This window comes from Sapajus apella, unplaced genomic scaffold (assembly GCF_009761245.1).
Source record: "Sapajus apella isolate SASKATOON/1434 unplaced genomic scaffold, GSC_monkey_1.0 scaffold108, whole genome shotgun sequence".
Classification (NCBI taxonomy): domain Eukaryota; kingdom Metazoa; phylum Chordata; class Mammalia; order Primates; family Cebidae; genus Sapajus; species Sapajus apella.
The window spans coordinates 5,059,492-5,082,866 of record NW_022437048.1 but is presented as its reverse complement, the minus strand read 5'-3'; the positions used below and the strand labels follow the sequence as shown (position 1 = coordinate 5,082,866).

The 23,375-nt window shown below is 36.6% G+C and overlaps 1 protein-coding gene across 1 annotated transcript; it reads right to left on the bottom strand.

The window, feature by feature from the left end:
- Positions 1-7,854: 7,854 nt before the first annotated feature.
- OPRPN (opiorphin prepropeptide) lies at positions 7,855-22,836 on the bottom strand. Its single transcript, XM_032259332.1, has 3 exons — positions 22,134-22,836; positions 20,503-20,568; positions 7,855-8,678 (listed from the first exon to the last, which is right to left on the bottom strand). Exons 2-3 carry the CDS (start codon positions 20,551-20,553, stop codon positions 7,983-7,985), a joined length of 747 nt encoding a protein of 248 aa, XP_032115223.1. The 5' UTR covers positions 20,554-20,568; positions 22,134-22,836; the 3' UTR covers positions 7,855-7,982.
- Between the last annotated feature and the right edge of the window lie 539 nt (positions 22,837-23,375).

The following is a 23,375-nucleotide window of genomic DNA, read 5'->3' as shown; positions in this document are numbered from 1 at the left end:
GATGGAGGTGCTATTGCTAGTAGTCTTTTGTTGTTGAGGGTTGGGAAGGGGACAGAGTCTTGCTATGTCATCTAGGCTAGAGTACAGTTGTGCAATCATAGCTCACTACAGCCTGGAAATGTTGGCCTCAAGGGATTCTCCCATCTCAGTTATCCAAGGAGTTAGGACTACAGGTGTGTGTCACTAAACCCAGCTACTTTTTTTTTTTTTTTTTTTTGGTAAAGATGGGGTCTAGCTATATTGCCCAGGCTTGTCTTGAACTCCTGACTTCAAGCAATCCTTCTGCCTCAGCCTCCTAAATTGCTGTGATTATAGGGATGAGACACTGCACTTGGTCCTCTATTAGTCTTTTTATGTATCATTTTGGTTTACTTAAACTTTTGGATATAGTTTAGTTATTGCTAGGCTTCTTAGTGTAAGTCTTCTAGAAATGATTCAGTTGCCTTGTGTTAACTTACTTGGCATTGTAATGTATGTCAAGCTAGAGGTCATATTAGAGTAAGAGAATACATTAAGTTACCTAGCACCATAAGGTATTAGTGGGCTCAGGAGACAGGGGCATCGTTTAAAATGTACAGAAGCCAGAAGCTAGTCTGTGGAAAATTCTTCACTCATCAGATATTTAAAATTGTAACTGGAAGGTTTAGTTGTCATTGTTTTGTAGTCATAATTGAAAATCTTGCCTTGATTATGCAGCATATACAATGATAAACTCTCAGCAACCATCTATGTATCTATTTATCTATCTAGCTAATCTTTCAGGAGTCTCTTGAGAATTTATCAAATTTTCTGTTTTTATAGGGCACAAACCAAGCTCTTTAAATATTGAGTACATTTTTGTGTTGAAGCTGCATGTTTTGTGTATACCCAGGAAAGGCTGACATAGTCAAAGGTAATATAAAAGTCATAATATATCACTACAATTGAGGACATAATTGACAAACTGCCATCATTTCAAAAGGTGTTTAAGATAAGCCACTTTTATAAGAAAAGTAGGAAATACTGTGAAATCTTACAGGTCATATATAAAAGAAACTTGGTAAAAAGCATTCCAATATTTGACAATAAATTTATAAATTTACACACTGTTGCCAATAATGAGTTGTAAAGCTTCAGCAGAAATTCCCGAATTGTCAATAATAAAAAGATATGTCAATCATCTGTGCTAAAAGAAAAATAAATAATTTTTAAGTAAAATAACAAAAAATAATTTATTTTTGAAGAGGAAACAAAAAATAAATAAAAATGCAGGATAATAAGAATTATAGACTTCTGGGGGTTAACTCTTAAGAATGTTATTTTGGATTTTGTCAGCTTTTTAACCTTTGTAATTTTGAAATGACAGCATTATGCATTATATTATTAGTTTGAACATACAATTAAGTCAATAACCATATTTGCTGATTGCACCTCTGAAAAATAATTGTATCTTATAGACAAATTCTATTTTAATAAAATTCTGCCTCATATCTCATTCAGACCTTTAGATTTGTTAAGATTGGGCAGGTGGTGGCCAAGATGGCCTAATAGGAGCAGCTCCGGAGAGCCATTCCCAGTGAGTGTGATGCAGAAAGCGAGTGATCTCCACATTTCCAACTGAGGTACCATCTCAATGGGACAGGTTAGACAGTTCCCAGGACAGAGCACCTGGGAAAAGGGGTGGTTGTGAGTTCTACTTCAGCAGACTTAAATGTCCCTGCCCAGCATCTCTGAATGGAGCAACGGAGCTCCCAGCACATAACTTGAGCTCTGATAAGGGACAGACTGCCTCCTCAAGTGGCTCCCTGACTCCTAAGAGACATCTCATACCGGAGAGCTCTGGCTGACATCTGGCTGGTACCTTTCTGGGATGAAGCTACCAGAGGAAGGAACAGGCAGCAATCCTTACTGTTCTTCAGCCCCTGCCAGTGATTCCCAGACAGGCAGAGTCTGGAGTGGACTTCCAGCAGTCTTGCACCAGAGGGGCTTGACTGTTAGAAGGAAAAATAAAAACACAGAAGAAATATCTTCAACATCAACAGAAAGGATGTCTATTCAGAGACCCCATCTGAAAGTCACCAACTTCAAAGACTAAAGGTATTACACTGTACTCTGATTCAGATAGGGATAGACTACCTCCTCAAGCGGCTCCCTGACCCCCATATATCCTAAGAGACACCTCATATAGGAGAGCTCTGGCTGACATCTGGCAGGTATCCTTCTGGGATGAAGCTACAAGAGGAAGGAACAGGCAGCAATCTTTGCTGTTCTGCAGCCCCTGCCAGTGATTCCCAGACAAGCAGAGTCTGGAGTGGACTTCCAGCAGTCCACAAAGATGACAAGAAACCAGCGCAAAAAGAATGAAATCACCAAAAGCCAGAATGCCATTTCTCCTCCAAGGGATCACAACTCCTCACCAGCGAGGGAACAAAACTGGATGGAGAATGAGTTTGACGAATTGACAGAAGTAGCCTTCAGAAGGTGGGTAATAACAAACATCTCTGAGCTAAAGGAGCATGTTCTAACGAAATGCCAACTATAATAACCAGCTTAGAGGAGAACATAAACAGCTTGATGGAGCTGAAAAACACAGCACGAGAACTTTGCAAAGCATACACAAGTTTCAATAGTTGAATTAATCAAGCAGAAGAAAGGATGTCAAAGATTGAAGATCAACTCAACAAAATAAAATGAGAAGGCAAGAATAGAGAAAAAAGAGTGAAAAGAAATGAAAGCCTCCAAGAAATATGGGATTATGTGAAAAGACCAAATCTATGTTTGACCAGTGTACCTGAATGTGACAGGGAAAATGAAATTCTTAATGACCTACAAAGAGACTTAGACTTCCACACAGTAATATTGGGAGACTTAATCACTCCACTGTCAATATTAGACAGATCAACAAGGATATCCAGAACTTGAACTGAGATCTGGACCAAGCAGATCTTACAGACATCTACAGAACTCTCCACCCCAAATCCACAGAATATACATTCTCAATGCTACATCACACCATTGATCTTCTTCACAGAACTGAAAAAAAAAACCCTTAAATTTCATATGGAACCAAAAAAGAGCCCACATAGCCAAGACCATATAAAGCAAAAACAAAACAAAACAAAAAAACAAAGCTGGAGGCATCATGCCACCTGACTTCAAACTATACTACAAGGCTACAGTAATCAAAACAGCATGGTACTGGTATCAAAACAGAGATATAGGCCAATGGAACAGGACAGAGGCCTCGGAAGTAATGCCACTCATCTACAACAATTTTTTGTTTGACAGGCCTGATAAAAATAAGCAAGGGGGAAAGAGTTCCCTATTTAATAAATGGTGTTGGGAAAACTGGCTAGCCATATGTACAAAGCTGAAACTGGACCCCTTCCTTACACCTTATACAAAAATTAACTCCAGATGGATTAAAGATTTAAACATAAGACCTAACACCATAAAAATGCTAAAAGAAAACCTAGGCAATACCATTCAGAACATAGGCACAGGTAAAGACTTCATGACTAAAACACCAAAAGCAATGGCAACAAAAGCCAAAATAGACAAATGGGATCTAATTAAATGTAAGAGCTTCTACATAGCAAAGCAAAAGAAGTGATCATTAGAGTGAACTGGCAACCAACAGAATGGGAAAAAATTTTTGCAAGGTACCCGTCTGACAAAGGGCTAATATCCAGCATCTATAAAGAATTAAACAAATTTACAAGAAAAAAATAAAAAAACCCATCAAAAAGAGGGCAAAGGATCTAAACAGACACTTTTCAAAAGAAGACATTTACGCAGCCAATAAACATATGGAAAAAAGCTTTTCATCACTGGTCATTAGAGAAATGCAAATCAAAACCACTTTGAGATACCATTGCACATCAGTTAGAATGGCAATCACTAAAAAATATGGAGACAACAGATGCTGGAGAGGATGTGGAGAAATAGGAGCACTTTTACACTGCTGGTGGGAGTGTAAATTAGTTCAACCATTGTGAAAGTGTGGCAATTCCTCAAGGATCTAGAAATAGAAATACCATTTGACCCAGCAATCCCATTATTGGGTATATACCCAAAGGATTATAAATTGTTCTACTCTAAAGACACATGCACACATATGTTCATTGTGGCACTATTTACAATAGCAAAGACAGTATCCAACCCAAATGCCCATCAGTGATAGACTGGATAATGAAAATGTGGCACATATATACCATGGAATACTATGCAGCCATAAAAAAGGACGAGTTCATGTCCTTTGCAGGGACATAGATGAAACTGGAAACCATCATTCTCAGCAAACTTACATAGGAACAAAAAACCAAACACCACATGCTCTCACTCATAAGTGGGTGTTGAACAATGAGAACACATGGACATAGGGAGGGGAACATCACACATCAGGGCCTGTTGGGGGGTGGGTGGGGATAGGGGAGGGATAGCAGGAGGTAGGGGGATTGCGGTGGGATAACATTAGGAGAAATCCTAATGTAGATGACGGGAGGATGGATGCAGCAAACCACCATAGCATGTGTATATGTAACAGTCCTGCATAATCTGCACATGTACTCCAGAATTTCAAATATAATAATAATAAAAAAAGATTTATTAAGATTGATAGAATGAACTTTCCACTCCAGAAATCAATATATAGATGATGCCATTATTATATATAATGATTGTGTAATTTGAAAGAGATTTTGAAAGATAAAATTATCAATGTATTAAGATATTGCAGTTATGTGTTGCTAAACTATGGGGACAACTTGTGAGAAATGCATTGTTAGGCAATTTTGTTGTGTGAAATTAAGTGCTGCACTTACACAAACCTAGATGATACAGCCTGGCACACACCTGTATGGTAAAGCCTATTGAGCCTAGGCTACAAAGTTATACCACATGTTATTGTACTGAATACTGTAGGCAATTATAACATAACGGGATGTACTTGCATATTTAAACATAGAAAAAGTACAGTAAAAATTTGATATAAAAGATAAAAAATGCTACCACTGTATAGGTCCATTGCCATGAATGGAACTTGCAGGACCAGAGGTTGCTCTGGGTGAATCAGTGAGTGAGCAGAGTGAATGTGCAGGCCTAGGACATGATGGTACATGACTGTAGACTTTATAAACACTGCACACTTAGGCTGCACTACATTTATAAAACATATTTTTCTTTCTCCAATAATAGTGTAAACGTAGCTTATTGTAGCTTTATTATGGTATAAACTTCTTAAACTTTTTAACTCTTTTTAATACTACTTATCTTAAAGAAAGAAACACATTGTACAGTTGTACAAAAATATTTCAGGCTAGGCATGGTGGCTTATGCCTGTAATCCCAGCACTTTGGGAGGCCAATGTGGGCAGATCACCTGAGGTCAGGAATTTTATTTTATTTTTTTTTTTTGAGACGGAGTCTTGCTCTGTCGCCAGGCTGGAGTGCAGTGGCGCAGTCTCGGCTCACTGCAACCTCCGCCTCCTGGGTTCAAGCGATTCTTCCGCCTCAGCCTCCCGACTAGCTGGGACTACAGGTGCGTGCCACCACACCTGGCTAATTTTTGTATTTTTAGTAGAGACAGGGTTTCATCATGGCTAGAATGGTCTCGATCTCTTGACCTTGTGATCCGCCCGCCTCGGCCTCCCAAAGTGCTGGGATTACAGGCGTGAGCCACCGCGCCCGGCGGTCAGGAATTTTAGACTAGCCTGTCCAACATGGTGAAACCCTGTCTACTAAAAATATAAAAATTACCTAAGTGTGGTGGCAGGCGCCAGTAATTTTAAGTACGCAGGGGTCTGAGGCAGGAGAATTGCTTGAACCCAGAAGGGAGGGTTTGTAGTTAGCAGAGATGCACCATTGCACTCCAGCCTGGAGGACAAGAGCGAGACTTTAGTCTCAAAAAATAATTATATATATACATATATATATACACATATATATATATTTTACTTATATCCTTATTCTATATGCTTTTTAATTTAATTTTTAAACTGTTTAAACTTAAAGAAAAAAGAACAAAGACACAAATATACACAGTAGCCTTGGCCTTAACAGAGTTAGGATCACCCATATCACTCACTGTCTTCCATCTCTGCATCTTATCCCAGTGTAAGGTTTTCAGAGGCAGTAACACATACAGAGCTGTCATCTGTGATAACAATACCTTCTTTTGGAATACTTCTTGAAAGACCTGCCTGAGGCTGTTTCATAGTTAGCTTGCTTTAATATAAGGAGTATACTCTAATATAATGATTTATGTAGTATAGTAATACCTAAACCGGTAACATAGTCATTTATTATAATTATCAGATCTTACACACTGTACTTACTTATGTGAGCTCTACTTTTATACAAGTGAAAGCATAGTGATTTTGTTTACACCAGCGTCACCAGAAACACATGAGTGATGTGCTATGCTGTGACGTCAAGATGATTACAACATCACTAGGTGATAAAGTATTTTCAGCTTCATTATAATCTTATGGGACCACCTTCATCTATATGGTCTGTCATTGACTGAAAAGTTGTTGTTGACTGTGGCACATGACTGTGTTAAATGCTTTATAATTATAGGCTATTGCTGTTAAGAGAGCACTTTTAAAGTTTTAAAACATTTTTATTTTATATTTATTTTTTGTCTATATTTGAATACTTAGGTGTTATTTCAATTTAAGTAGATATCTTAATTATTTCTTTTAATTTATATTATTATTTACTTATATTTTTGTTACCTGGTTGATCTTATATATATATGTAAATTTCCTGGGTAAAGGCAATAGAAAACTGATGTAATTTATTTTTATGCTGCCTCTGCCTTTTCTATATACAGGAAATCAGGAACCATCATGTTTTTCCTTGACTACTTATTTGGTCTCAAGATGCTGAGTGAGGCTACTTGTGGTGTCATCCTATGGGCTTGTAAATCCTCATTAGCAGTCCACTCTTCTGTGCCTCATTCTCAGTCCTGGGAGGATGATCATACAGACTCTTACATGTGGGTTTCCTTATCTGTGAGATTTTGGTTGGGTTCTGCTGTTAAAATAGGTGGAGGAAAGAGGTAGGGGTACTATTTTGTATAAAAGCTAAAAAATGCTACAACCGTATAGGTCCCTTGCAATAAATGGAGCTTAGCTTCTAAGAAATCAGAGAACTAAGAACTAGGCAGTAGTTCCATCTTTGAAAGTAGTTTCAAGTGGAGGTAAGCACTCCAATGGGACTATCTGGGAAAATTATTTTTTACTTCATTCTAAGAATTCAGTGAGACTCCAGGCTCTGAACCATTAATTATGTAACTATTAGGAGCTTAGCCTAGCTCCATTCATGGCAAGGGACCTATGCAGTTGTACCAGTTTAATATTTTTTACCAAATATAAAAGATTTATACCTCTCCCCTCCACCTATTTCATCAGCAGAACCTAATCAACCCCCCCCACCAACCTGCCGCCCCAGGTAAGAAAACTCGCATGTAAGAGTTTGTATGGTTATCCTCCCAGGATTGAGAACTAGGCAGAGAAGAGTGGACTGCTAATGAGGAGCGGTAGTCACACCTGGGAGTAGTCACGTCTTTGCACAACGGGTCTTATTGGGTGGCCTTTCCTTCATTGTCCCAACTCTTCTTCAGGCTCTGGGCTCCTTATTTGTTCCTTTTGCTTCATCAAACACAGGCCCCTGACCAGCTCCACTGGGAGACCCTGAATGTCTCTATAGCCCTGTATTCTTTTTAAAATCCTGTCCACTCTCTTTAAGTACACACTTTATTTTTTTCTCATAAAGGGCCTCTGTTTACTTCTGGTAACCTGACTCATCAAGTGTTAGTAAGTGACAAAATGTAGGCTAGAGTGGTAGTCATTCATAATGACAGCAATAGGTGCATATTACTACTCAAATACTTTATTTATTTGGTGTGCTGGTTAGGTCAGGGTTGGTTCCATCAAAATCATCGCAGTTTATTTCTTCTCAGATATCAGAGCAGTTTGGAAAATATCATTTCTTGCATCTTCAACCAAAAATGTCAAAAAGCTTTTGCCAAAAACTTTTAGGGATTGTGCTGCTGAATGTAGTTTGGTTGGAAGCCGTAACTTGGACAGTGGCACTGAGCAATACAGTGTGAGGAGGGTTGGTGAGAATTTGGGTAGTATTTTCAGTAGGTGCTGTGGGGGTTGCTGCTGATATGAAGGCAGCAGGCTCTGGTGTTGAAGAGATAGGTACTGTTGAAGAGGTGACTGTCATTGTATGTTTTGTGGATGTGTTGGAGGTCGCTGTTGCGGTGGTAGGCGGATTTGTGGTGATTGTTTTATCTGCGATGGTGGTATTTATTTGGGGTTTAGGGTTAGAGATGGGAAGGTAAATAGCAAAATAAAAAGGAATAGGAGGAAATGGGGGTTTTGATATCCTAAAAGGTCCTACATAGTAAGGTCTTAGTGGGAAATGTAGGTTTGGATAACCTGGAAAGAGTCGAGGTTGTCCAATAGGTTCCAATGGAAAGAGTTGAGATAGAATGGTTGCCTGGCTAAACTGAGAAAAAGAAGATGGTGGAACTCGCCCTCGAACAAAGAGAAGAGAAAGTGGTGAATTAAGTCTTGAGCCATAGGGAGGTGGGGGACTTGGTGGAACCCATCTTGGCCTGTAAGGTGGCGGTGGTGGCAGCTGGCCAGATAGATATGGTCTTCCAGGGAATCTTTGACTCTCACTGGGCTGTGGAGATAATAACAAAAGCAAAAAACAAAGTTTCTAAATTTGATCATTTAAAGTTCAAACATTAGGATATACTATGTATTTAAGTCATAAGTCATATATTTTACTGAGAAAATAAATTAGATAAATAAGGAATAGAAAATTTCCTGTTCATTCTGAATGCATGGGCAATCAAAGAAAAGTAGAATAATATGAAATGAGAAAAAACAACAACAACAAAAAATGGTAACCTTTCTATCTAACCTGTAGATTTTAGGGAGGGACCAAATCACCTTGATTGTGTGTAAGAAAAGACCACCTCTGAATGTAGTTTCAAGTGGAGGTAAATACCCCCGTGGGACTATCTGGGAAAATTCTTTCTTATGTCATTCTAATAATTCAGTGAGATTCCAGACTCTGAACCATTAATTGTGTAACTATTATATGCAACACTTCTTTCTAGGGACAAAGAGAAACAGATTTAAGATCCTTCTAACATGAGTCTGAAATCCAATGGAAGATATAACTCTCCAATGACAGTACAAAGCAATGCAACAAAAAGCCTATGGAGCTAGTATAGTATGTTGGTTAAAATGAAGATACTTGAGTCTGATTGCTAGAACCTGCTAGAGCCAGTCCTTCCATTGTTGCATGCTAGCTGAGTGACTTGCTTATGGTTATCTCTGCCTTTTTTCTCACTCCTCAACTGGTTCTAGAAATAGTTCTTACCATATATAATGGTAGATAGGATTATATATAATCTATGCAAAGTGTTTAGACATACTAAGGTAGAGTAACGGCTCGATATAAATTTGAGTGATTTTGTACTCTATTGATAACAAGCACGATAGCTTGTAGATGGTAGCAACTCAAGAAATAATCGATAAATATTGTTAAAATTATAGCAATTTGGAGGGAAATTTAAATTTTGATCAAAGAGAGAGGATTAATTGCCATGTAGAGAAAATAGCATTTGAAATGAGGGTAAAATAACAGAGTTGAAATGAGGAGGAAGAAGCCAAATTAAAATAATATCATAAGCAAATGAACAAGGTCAAGAAAAATGTATGTTCTATTCTAGCAACAATCAGAAGACCAGTTTTCCTGAAACAAAAGCTTTAGGAAGATGCAAGACTCTGGTCATTCTCCTACAACATTCAACTCTTTCCTGTGTCTCTGCCATATTACCTTTGGAAACATCAAACTTTTGGATCAACTCTATGAAAACTCCTTCCATAGTCCTACTTTCATAGTGACAAACATTGCTGGAGAACGTCACAATCTGTAAAGATAGCAACACTAGAGAACTATAGTGTCTGTTTGTCTGGTGCATCAGCACTGCTAAATCATTGCCTCCCATTTTTTCTCAAAGGCTATCTTTTTAACATCTCTTCCTCACTTCTTCCTTTCTTGCTCCCCCCTACACCCATCAGAAGATGATCTTGCCTTCTATTTGAAGTAATTTAGGCCATCACATGTGAGAACTTCTTCACTTTCTTGTCCCACACCTATAAAACTCACAAATATCTTGCTGTTCTCTCTTACTGTGTAAGATCAGTCTCTTCACCTGTGTTTCATATCTACATCTTCTCTGTCCCTAGGGTCTTTCTTCTCTTAGTCATCACCTTTTATTCTCTCTTTCTAATCCCTGGCTCTATTCTTTCAGTCTATAATATTGATTGATATCTCATGTATTAAAGAATCTCATTCTCAACCTAGGTTATCCCCGAAGATTTCTTTACTAGCTTATCTCTCTCTATTCCTCACCAGAGGGTGAGGAATGCTGGTTTAGATTTTCTATTTCCACTTCTCAGTTTCCATTTTATCCTGCTTACTGTCCCATCACACAACTGAATCTCTTACAAAGATCAGTGATGACTCAAAAATTCCAAGTCATTTCAGAGGCAGTCATAGTCATGTCTTTGTCACACAATCAGTTCCTCTGTGTATTTTATACCTACATCTTTTTCCTTCCCAGGGACTGTCCTGTCTTAGCTATCACCTTTTATTCTTGTAACATAAACATAAACACCCTTATTTAGGTTATTTCTTGGCTATTGACCCATGGACTTCTAAACCACTTGCTATCCAGGATCTTAGAAGAAGGAAAATAAGCCAGGTTTATAAAGTTCTCTTTCTTTTTGTAGCTTGAAATAGGAAGTATTGAGATCTCCTAATTAGAAGTAGGAACTAAAATGTGAATATTGTGAGATGAGAGGAGCCAGACAGAGGTTGGAGCATTAATAAAGGCCACGTACAGACTCAGCTATAAGGACGCAGGGACTGTGAGTAAAGAGAGCACATCTCAGGGAGGGAACAGTGCAGAGAGAAGCAGGGATGTGTTGAGAAGCAGAGACTGGTCTTTAGGGCTGCCTGGTTTTCCTGTGCCAGTTCTAATTTATATTTATGCTTGCATTGACTTTCTTTTTTAAGGAAGAAAGAAAACATTTATTGAGAACTTGGCCTGGCATGTTTCCCTACTTTAAGGAAAAAGGAAGTCAATGCAAAAATAAATATAAATTAGAATTGGCACAGCAAACTAAAGCAGCCCTAAAAATGTAAGAATAAATATTGTGAGAAGAACTCTGTTCTTTGCAACCAAATGCAAAATCCTATAATACCATCCAATCTCATCTTTTGTCACTTCTTTGTACTCGATCTGGCCATGAAGAACTAGTACTAGCTCTAATAACACAATGAGCTCTTTCTGGTAGTCCCTGTGCCTTCATAAGAGGAATTCCTCTAGCTGAGAATTTTTCACTCCTGCCCTAATTTCCATTCACCTGGCAAGCTCTTCCTTCAAAATGTTTAATTGGCTTCACTCCCCTCCTCCAATAATTTAATATGAAAATTAAAAGAATTGTACAGAAAATATCTTTATACAATATAAAATAAGCCAAAAATTATATTTTGGTAAAGCTTTTATTGGAGACAAAACCAAACTTTATCACTCTTTTCACAGCGATAGTAATTATTTGTTTTGGTAGTTTTCTCCACTCTTAGGCCATGTGCTGTTTTGCTGCTGTTGAAATAATTGATTGTATCTTCTTTAGCTTTGTGCCTTTAGTATCTTAGTCAGTGCCTGGCATCTTTGTGAGTAATAAAGGGTGTAAGGAATTAGAAGTAAGTTAGGTGTCTATTATTTTTGTTGTTTTAGCACTTCTATTATAATACTTATAGTCACTTATTATATAGTGTAGTAATTATTAACTTCAAACAAAAATGTCTCTGTATTGCTTATCATTCTATCTCCAGTTTCTGGCACCTTGGAGGTTCTCAGTAAATTTTTTTTTTGAGACTGGGTCTTGCTCTGTCACCCAGGCTGTAGTGCAGTGGCGTGATCTCAGCTCACTACAAACTTTTCCCCCAGACTCAGGCAATCCTTCCACCTCAGTCTCCCAAGTAGCTGTGACCACAGGAGTGCACCACCATGGCTGGCTATTTTTTTGTATTTGTGGTGTAGATGGGGTCTTGTCATGTTGCCCAGGCTGGCCTTGAACGCTCAAGCTTAAGCAATCCACCTGCCTTGGCCTCCCAAACTACTGGGGTTACAGGGTATGAGCCACCATGCCTGGCCAGGTTCTTAGTAAATGTTTTTGAATAAATGAATGTAGACTTAAATGAAATTGAGATCTTAAGTCATGGCTGCTAACATTAATGAACACATAGGTGCCAAGAGGAAAGAAATTAATTAAGTTTTAATCCTTTGGATTTTGAAAAGTCATGGAAGTTTATAGATGCAGATTGAAATCTCGGAGCTGGAGAAATAGATTTGGAAAGCACTATTGGGTTAATGCAATAGGTAAGAAAGTAATAAAGAAAAAATGGCTGAAGACAGAAACTTGGATAAGAGGAAGCTGAGCAGCTAGTGAAGGAAAATGATGAGTAATCAAAGTCGGGAAGAAACTCAGATGGTACAGTGTCATGGAAATTAAGTTCAAATTGAGCTTCAGTGAGCTGCTCTCTGGACCCTAAGCAGAGATGGGGAGAAATCATGTGAAAAATTACACTTTACAAAACATAGCTGACCTCTGACCTCCATTCTGATCATTTTTATCTTTTCCTATTCTCTTAACACAATTTTCCACTAGTTAGTTTCCCTCTTCCACTGGCCAATGGTAGTGAACTTTATAACCTTAGACAAATGATGAAAATGCCTTTTTAAGGAGTCTACATTTCGGGCCGATTACCTTCACAAATGATAGGTTTATTGGAAACAGAATATAGAACTGGCTATTTTGAGTTTCATTTTTCTTATTTGTTAAGAGAGGATAAAAATAATAATTGTTACACTGGATTTCTGGAGAGATTAAATAGTGTAATTTTATAATACACTTCTTGGCATATATTAACACTCCATAAGTGGTAATTTTAATATTATTATGCAGCTCACCTGTATTTAAATTTCATTGTATTGTCTCTATAGTTTCAACATTTGATGGTTTTAAATAATCAAAAATGATTTAATAATGTATGGGTTCCATGAGAGCAGATATTTTAAAACATTATTTATTTATAAAACATTTAAAAAGCATAAATGCAATTTTGTTACATAGATATATTGGTCAGTGGTGATGTCTGGGCTTTTAGGGTACCCATCACCTGAATAATATACATTGTACCCATTAAGTAATTTCTCATCACCCACCCCTTTCCACCCCGACCCTTCTGAGTTGCCAAGGTCTATCATTCCATACTCTATGGTCCCCTTGTACACATTATTTGGTTCTGCTTATAGGTGAGAATATTGGTATTTGTCTTTCTGTTTCTGAGTTTTTTCATGTACGAGAAAAAGCAGAGATTTTTGCCTGATGTGTTTATTGTTAGTGTTCTAGCACATAGAGCTGTTCTTGATACTAAGTAGGAGCTAAACATATGTAGTGGGTGAATAAATACATGATTTTATAGTAATGAATTGAAGAAATAATTCAAAAAGTACTAGGACTGCTAAATTGTTTAATTACAGGGTTTATGTTTTCCAATGTTGATGTTTTAATTCTTGTTTATGTGTTAATTACCTAAAGCCTAATGTCTGGTGGTTAGATCTTTAATATAGTTTCTCACAAAATCTGAATAATAGCAATGGTTAAAACCAGCTTCTAAATCAGATTATTAAACATGCTTTGGATAACTTGTCCTTGTTCAAGTTCCTGAGAGAAGGCCGAAGATCTAGAATTCCATCAATTAAGTTGCCTTCTTAATGAATAGACACCTTTTAAGCAGTTCTTTTTAGTGGTATTTATATTTTATTTTCTCCTTTGATACCTAGGCAATTTCATTTCTTCAGTATACATTATGTCTTGAAATGTATTTGGCATTATTCTCTTGTTTTGGATCTAGTGTATTGAGAAAAGTGTAATTAGACAAATCGGGGGAGATTTCAAACTTTTCTGAAGTATATTAAGGAATTTTAGGTTTAATTGGCTTTAAAAATGCTAAATCTTTAATTCTTCAGTAGGAGCAAATATTTCACCTGGTATGCATTATTAATACAAATAGCTTAGAATTATTTGAGAGCATTTCAGACCAATTAAAAGTGATATCTAATGAAGAATTTTCACTCTAAATATCTGCTTTCATTAGAACTCTCCACAAAATTTTTAAATGTGTTCTAAGTTAAATATAAATAATTAGAAAGCTTGTGGTATATCTAATAAGTTAATTATTTATAAATTCTTGAACAGAATTTGGTTAAGATGAAATGGTATTGATTTTTCAATGTTATAATGCAAATTGAATAAATTTTTACTTTTTTGTACTAATTCATTGTTTGATAATCTTATATAATTTTTCACAAAATGTTACATGTAAAATTTATTATTTTTTAATGTATAAACAGTACTTCAGGTTTCAGTTTTCAAGGGCTCTATTCCCAATTGGTGTTTGTTTGTTTGATTGTTTGGACACAGGGTCTCACTCTGTCACCCAGGCTGGAGTTTAGTGGCATAATCACAGATCACTGCAACTTCAAACTCCTAGGCTAAAGTAACCTTCCTGCCTCAGCCATCCGAGTAGCTAGGACTACAGGCATTTGCCACATGCCCAACTAATTTTTAAAACTTTTTAATTTTTTTTTAAGGTCAGGGGTTTCACTTTGTTGCTCAAGCTGCAGATTAGTGTGGTTTTAATGCTGGATTAATGAGTCAACAAAAGGTATGCCTAGGATTGGTAATAGCAGTCCAAAATAAAACTATTCCTGTTTTGTGAAGATTATCTTTCTTTAGTCTTGTAAGACCAGGAGTTGAAAGCCACACATTTTGAAGGGAAAGTGTTTTACTTAAGTTCAGGAATAGGAGAAAGATGGATTCCTTTTCTTCCCTTCCTCCTTCCCTCTTTCCTTCCCTTCTTTCCTTCAAATAAACATTTTTTTTGGACACTTATCATAAACATTGGGCATATACTGGTAAACTAAAAAAGGTCCTTGCCTTCATGGAGATTTTATTCCAATTGGGGGAAACAGACAAGAAACAAAAAGTGATAGCATGTACAGAAAGTGATGTGTGAGATCAAACAGTGATAAATCCTATAAAAGTAAACTGTATAAGGGATAGAGAATGAATAGTGACAAAGTGGTCAAAACAAGGACTCTCTGAGGAGGAAATTCTTGAAGAGACTAATTGAAGTTTAGGAGGAAAAGTGTGATATTAAAGAGGAGAGCATTACAAAGACAGGGGACATCAAATACCCTAAAATAAGGGTAAGGTTGGTAAGTTCAAGGATCAGTGAAATGTGCACTCTGGATGAAACCTGGGAAGTCAGTCAGAAACGAAATCAGAGTTAAGGTGTGGGGAGGTCCAAGCAGGGTCTTGTAGGTAGGAGTAAGAACTTTGTACTCCTGCCTTCCAAGTATTATGAAAAACATTAGAAGGTTTTGAACAAAGGAGTGATATGGTAAGATGTTATCTTTCTGGTTATTGTGTGGAGAATAAGCTACAGGAACAAGAGTGAAAGCAGGGAGACCAGTTATTGTTCCAACAGGTAGGAAGTGATGGTGGCTTGGCCTAGAATGCTAGCAGGAGGATAGTGAGAAAGGGTCAGATTTAGATGATGGTATGAAGGCAGAGTGGGCAAGATTTGCTGAAGGAGTGGATCTGGGAGGTGACAGAGTCAAGGATGATTTCGTTTTTTGGCCTGAGCAACTGGATTTGTGGTTAGAGGTGGAGACAGGGTAACAGGATGGTGTCTTGGGACACTCTGACATTTAGAGTTCAGGGAGAGGAGATGTGTCTGGAGAAGGAGACCAACAAGGAGGGGTCATAAAAGTGTAAAAAAAATTAGGAGAGTGGAGTTGTGTGGGAGTTCAAAAAATAAGAAACTGACTTTAAGTAGGAGACTGATCATGTCAAATACAATTTAGATGGGAACAGAAAGCTGACCATTATGCATGGCCGTTTGGAGTACAATTTGACAAGTGTAGTTTAATCCAAATGATGTGGGCAAGATCTGCTTGGAGTAGTTTAAGACAGAGCAGGAAAAGTGAAGATGTGCAGAGGTAGCTTTTTCAAACAGACCATAATGGGAGCCATTGGAGAATGAAAACAAACATATAGATGATATTCCCTCATATTTATGTGGCAGTAGGAACAATCAATAGAGAGAAGGAAAAATTGATGATGTAGGATGTTTAGATTTAGGGTAGATAATTACAGGATAATTGCAGGATCCTCCCTGCATAGGGGAGAGAATAGGGTCTAGTTTACGAGTTGAGTGGTTGATCTTAGAACACATTGGGGTGATTTTAGTTCATCCCAGGTAATTAGAAGAAAAGGCAGAAGATAGGCAAATAGATGGAGGCAAGTTAAAATTTGTTTCTCATTCACAAGTTGTGTGAATCTGGGTAAGTTATGTAACCTCTCTGTTACTTTTCTCATCTTTAAAGGAGAGAAAGTAACAGTATCTACCACATGATGTTCTTTAGAAAAAATAATTAAAATGACAATTTAGCATAGTATTTTGCATGCATACAGTTTCAGTGAAACATAAATATTTTTTGTAAACTCATGAATAATATTGGGTTAATTTTATGATTATTTTGTAAATGAAGTATCAGGTTTTTACATGCCATATTGCCTTGTTCAGTGTTTTTGTAGACCAGGAGTTGGCAAACTAAGGCTGTGGGCCAAATGTAATTTGGCTGTTTGGTAAATAAAGTTTTGCTGGAACATAGCCATGCCCATTCGTTTAATGTAACTGCTTTCAAGCGACCTCAGCCAAGTTGACCACTTGTTATAGGCCCACAGAAGCCTACAATATTTGTTATCTGTCTCTTTTCAGAAAAAGTTTGTCAACTTCTGCTTTGACTATTTTTACCAGTCTATCCTGTATCCTCTGAGAGTCATATACCTCTTGAAGTTAGAGGTCATGTTTATCAGTGTTTGCATCCTTCTTGCACTGTCTATAGCTGACATTAAGTAAATATTTATGGATGCTGTTCAGATAATTTAGAAGTTTCATCTTCCCATCTCACTCTCTACCAGCCATGCTAACCCCCTTATTCTTAACACTAGGCAAGTGTACCCCACTCCAGTCCTTGAAACTTCCTGTTTCCTCTGCTTGCATGGTTAGCTTTTTCACCTCTTTCAGGTCTTTAATCAAATGTCATTTTCCACTGGGCTACCCTATCTTAAATCACATCTTTGTTCTACCTCCTCCCCAAATTCCTTCTTCCCAAATTTTCTGCATTACATAGTCAGTTATTTTGTTTATGGCTTGTCTTCCCCAAGTAGAATATAAGTTCCATGAGGTTAGGAACATTTTGTCTGTTTTGTTCACTGCTGTTTACCCAACATCTAGAATAGTGCCTGGCAAATATTAAGTGCTCAATAAGTATTTTATGTTGAATGAATTACCGGACTTGGTGATAGGCAGAAATTTCTCTTACTTGATTTCAGAATGCCATTTCCTTCCTTGCACAAGGCAAGGAGCATAAGGCTTTTCCCATGACAACATTTGAGGCAGACTCCAGCATTTGTACAAACTCAGAAGAAGTCCTCAATCTTTCTCTGTTTGATTTCTCAGTAGACTAGGGCCTTGCTACTCAAAATGTTATTTGCGGACCAGCAGATCAGCATCAGCATCACCTGGGGGCTTGGTAGAAATGTAGACTCCAGGGGCTCAGGCAGACCTACTGGATCAGCGTCTGAAGTTCTACAATATCCTCAGATGATTTGTGTCCCTGACAGAGTTTTTCAAGTTTGTAGAGTTTTGAGAACGACTGGCTGTCTTAGGTTATTTGATAATTGCTTATCATTGCTTTAGTTCAGGCTAAAGGTTTTGCTTCACTTTTGGTAATTATCATAGCCCCTCTGTAAAGTATTTTATTTATACTCCCTTTTTAATCTTATTTTACTGTTCAAAACTTCTATCTATTACCTATTCTTAGGGATTAGAAACTGCCAGACTGACAGTTTAACCATAGCAGTTTAGTGAATAGATTGTGCTGCAAACAAAGGCTTCTCTTGTTAGGGATGGCAGGTGTTGGCAAAAATGCTGTCCTTATCCATCTTGTGAGCATGGCAGACATCCTTGTCAATCATGAGATGCTTTACCTTTGATCTTACACTTGGCCTAGAACCCATCCCTGTGTCATCCTTCATGTAGCCTATCCAATGGCATGAATGAACAGGTAAGACTCTGAAAGCTATTTGTTATTCCTTGGTGTCAGCTACACAAAGGCTCATTCACTCATTGTTGCATTCCCATAACACTTATTGAGGTTTTGTCTCATGTTCAGCTCTGTGCTATATAAAGGAGCATCTCAAATATTTCCTGTGTTTTTGTGAGGTTTGGGGGTAAAACTATGCTCCATAGTACATTATAAATATATAAATATGAACTGTTATTTTTAATTTAACTCCTAGCTAATCCCTACCTCATAAAAAATAATCTGATGTATTGAAAGTTCTAGATGCTGAGTACAATAAAGTTTCTTTATTTAGGCTAACACCTAAGATTGTGGTTAAGATTTAACAACTCATGAGGCAATGAACAGAGCAAAAAATTTTTGCTAGAGTGACATTAAAAATTATGTCCTATGACTCTTGTTTTCTTATATCCAATAATATTTAATTCTAATGAGAAAATTTATGTATTAAACTAACTTTCTTCAGGACATGGAATCATCTACCTCTTATATAAATGGTATTATATACTCTTTCAAGGTAGAGAAGAATTTAAGTTGCATTTGTCTTGCAATTCAGGCTTCTGGAATAAAAATATGCCATTAATTCATATGAATCCTCAAGATGGATGTTTTATGTAAAGCTCTTCAGAAGTTGCCTATTCTTAGCATGAAATACTGAACTTGAGAAGTAAATTTCAAGAAAATTTATTCAAGTAGTCTCAGACTTCAGCATTAGTAAGAATATTCTAGAATGCAGGTTTCCAGGCCCCAAGATCAGCTATTCATTTTTTCTCAGGTCTGAGATAGGGATTGGAAATGACCACTTTTAATAAGTGAAATCAGATGTTTCCGATATAGGTATCTCATGGAGTACATTACTCTTCTATTTCAACCTCAGAATTTTTATAGAAATGTCATTAAATATCACTAAATGCTTCAGAACAATACAAATGTCATTAAATATCACTAAATGCTTTAGAACAATAATGCTACTTTATCTGCTTGTGCCATTGCTAGGGTCTATTGACATTTATTTGTTCACTGTGTAATGTAGACTGATTCAGAAATAGTTTCTCTTAGGTAGGTAATATGCTATGAAAGGAAGATGTAATATATGAACATCCCAATTTGGAATTCAACTTTGGTATTTCTGTGTCAGCACCACTAGGCCCAACACACAGTGGATTGTCAGGAATTATTAAGAAATGAGACAAACAGAGCTCTTTGTCTTCTGTCAAGCCTACCCAACCCCAACATTTACTAGGGAATCTGATCTTACTCTGAAATTTATATTATGCTAGTGATGTTTTTGTCTCTGACACATATCACTTGTTACTTTGTGTTATATATTTTGGGATTTCCTATAGAGTTTTTTTTTTTTTTTTTTTTTTTTTTCCCTTCAACTGTCTCATAAATGAACTTTACTTTCTTTTTTTTTTCCCCCATTTATTTATTTTATTGCATTTTAGGTTTTGGGGTACATGTGAAGAACATGCAAAATTGTTGCATAGGAACACACGTGGCAGTGTGATTTGCTGCCTTCCTCCCCATCACCTACATCCTATAGAGCTTTAACAAACGCTTTTCAAAAGTTTGAATTAGTGTAAGTGCTTCTTGAGAGAGTGACCTTTCTTTTTCTGTTTTTATTGTTTTCCCAAGTGAGTAGCACTTTACTTTCCAGTGTGTTAAAAAGGAATATTTTAGCCATAACCAATGTATTTTGAGACATCATAAAGGCTTTTTGGTTCTAGTTTTTACAAATATTTCAATAAAAAACTATTGTACAATCAGCAATCCTTGCACTGATATATCATGTTGTCTTTGTAGAAAATTTATCGTGAAGGTCCAACTATATATTTTCTCGTTTCCTACAGCTTCAAAACATTTAATAAGCTTAAATTACATTTTTCTGACAATTTTATGTTAGTTCTTTTGAAAAGAAATAAAAAGGAAGAGATGTTTCTAGATAAGAGCTAGTTCTCCCAGATACGACCTGTCCTGTGCCTTCTTCCTGTAGTCCCCTGTCCCTTCATGCTTGGCAACCACTGACTAGATGGTTAGTCATATGTGAAAAAGGAAAATGAAAGTAAGAACAAGTCTATAAAGATCAACAGCTTGACACTAAATTTTTACATACAGGACAAATTTTTGGTATCAAAACTTTCTTTTAAGTCATGATTAACAAGAAATACAACAAGGACCTTTAGAATTGTGGGAACTTACCGTGAAACATGAAGTAAGAGCCAACAGGCCCAAGAGAAAAGTTAATTTCATTCTTTAAAGTTGCTCCTAAAAACAGGCCAAAGGTTTTCCATGGTTAGTCAAATCAATTAATAGTGTTTTTCAGAATAACAAATTTAAAGCATTTTAACACTTGTTATATAATACGATGAAGAAAGACCAACATAACCTTTAAAGATGTGTTTGATGTTTTGGGGAAAGGAATCAGAATAGATGCACAGCAATAATGTCATGTTTGTGATTTTTCAAAATAAAAAATGGTGGTACTTTATGAAAGGTAATTTTCCGATAAATGTTGAAAGTACATTTTAAAATTAAAGCATTTTTGGAAATTCCTTGTTACCCTTAGTGGTGACTACTTTGGAACATAACTAATTAGGTATACTTTTAGGATATTTACTTAAAATTAGTCAAAACTTATAGATTTCTATAGATTTGTGACCTAAATATTGTTAATGTGACAGGACTATTGTAAAAAATAACTTCTTAATACAATTATTGTGTTATTATTATTAGACCTGTCTCAAGCAAAAAAAAACTGTGTAATGTGTATTTTTTCTTTAACATCACTCTACTGAGGTATTATTGCCTTGATTTGATTTTTTCCAGGTTATTCCAAAAGACAATTATTGTCTATCAGTGTGTGAATTAGAAAAAAAAATGTTTTTGTCCTTAATTTGTTTATAATTTTCAACAAAATACAATAAGTACATGGCACCCTGTGTTCTGGGAAGGCAAAATTCAAGCACATAGGCTGACAGATTGTCCTGGGGCCCATGTGATACCTGTCATTTGCATTAGCCTTGAAATGACATAAGACAGGTCAACAGATCCTACAGTTTATGTGCATGTGTCTATCCTTTAAAATAGCTTTTTCTAATATGTTTTCATAAAAGCGGTTTAGCAATACATAAGGAACCAGACTCAAGCAAGAACAACAGAAATGCAAATCTATCTTATATATCTTTTTAAGACTCTTCTACTCATGATTGACTTTAGAAACCATAAGATATAGCAGTGGAAAAAGTCAATAGATTGTGAAATTGGATAATTTCACAACTGGATAATTGTGCAACTGATCAATGTGAATGGTCTTGACACTTTTTCAGGAATTTTAAGGCTTGACAATCTTTACCACTGACAACGATTTTTTTTTTAAACACATCTGAGGCCGGGTGCAGTGGCTCACACTTGTAATCCCAGCACTTTGGGAGGCCAAGGCAGGCAGATCATGAGGTCAAAAGATCAAGACCATCCTGGCTAACACGGTGAAAACCTGTCTCTACTAAAAATTCAAAATTAGCCAGGTGTGGTTGCACGTGCCTGTAGTCCCAACTACTTGGGAGGCTGAGGCACAAGAATTGCTTGAACTCAGGAGGTAGAGGTTGCAGTGAGCAGAGATCACACTACTACACTCCAGCCTGGGTGACAGAGCAAGACTCTGTCTTAAAACAAAAACAAAAAACAAAACAAAAAACAAAAACCCACATCTGAGATTTTTAGGTAGCATAGCTATTTCCATTAAAAGCCTTGAGGATGATATTCTTGAGAATACGAGCAAAAGCTGGAGGTCCAAAGTGAAAGTTCTTACATTTATATTTCTAAAAACCTACCTTGGTAGAAGATTCTTCTTTGGAACAAACTACTGCTTAATCTTACTCTTGCCAGATACTCAATTTATGTAGTCACTATTTAAAAGTCCAAGAAGAGAAAGAACTTTGATAGAAGGCCTTTCTTCTTAAATACCTCTGTCTGGATTTTTATTGGAGTTAAGAGAAAGGTTGAGAGAGGGTAAAAGTTCTGTATTGATGTTCTTTACTGAAACAAAGAAATAATAGTTGCAGTTGCCAGTTTGGCAGCTTCATCTATAGAACAGTGATCCAATCACTGTTCTATCAGGCCCTGGGGCAGCACACAGAATGCTGGAGTACAGTAGTTTTTAAACTTGGCTGCACATCACAATTATCTGGGAAACTTTAAAAAAAATTCCAATTCTCAGACCTTAACCCCAGACCAATTTATCAAAAGTTATGGGGCAGGAAGACAGACAAAATAATTTTATTTTGTTTAAGACATTTTATTAATTTTCTTTATGTTAAGTTTTTCCTTCCAACTTTTATTTTAGGTTCAGGGGCACCTGTGTAGGTTTGTTACACGGGCAATTTGTGTGTTGCTGGGGTTAGTTGTACAAATTATTTCATCACCCAGTTAGTGAGCACAGTACCCTCCTCCTACTCTATACCATCAAGTAGGCCCTGGTGTCTATTGTTCCCTTCTTTGTGTTCATGTGTACTCAATGTTTAACTCCCATTTGTAAATGAGAACTTGCAGTATTTGGTTTTCTGTCCTTGCGTTCATTTGCTTAGGATAATGGCTTCCACCTGCCTGCATATTGGTGCAAAGGAGCATAAGAATTTAAAAACTCCCCAAGTTACTGCAAAGTGAAGCTTTGTTTGGGAACCACTGCTGTTAAAGGCTATAGATTCTGGAGTTTTAATGTGTCTATACATTTAATGTGTCTATATATATATATATATATATATATACACACATATATATGTTTCAGTTCTGATATACTATATATACATATATATACATCAGTTCTGTTATCTTACTACACTTGTATATGTATCAGTTCTGATACATATATATAGACACATTATAATCAGCATGCTGATTATGTTTTAGATAGCTTTGTTTCTGTACCTTTCTATGACTCAGGAAATCCTTCAGGTTAATATCTAATACTTCATATATATATATATAAAATATGTAGAGTTGGTTTATTTGGGAAGAAGCTCATTTTAGTAAGAAGGAATTTGACGAATGGAAAAAGGAGGCAGTTGAAATACATT

What these genes read in the sequence shown, in the direction of transcription:
- OPRPN (XM_032259332.1), bottom strand. Translation starts at nt 20,553, where the DNA reads ATGAAATTAACTTTTCTCTTGGGCCTGTTGGCTCTTACTTCATGTTTC. An exon ending in CTCTTACTTCATGTTTCACG is followed by an intron (nt 8,679 to 20,502) that starts GTAAGTTCCCAC and finishes TTATCTCCACAG; the next exon opens with CCCAGTGAGAGTCAAAGATT.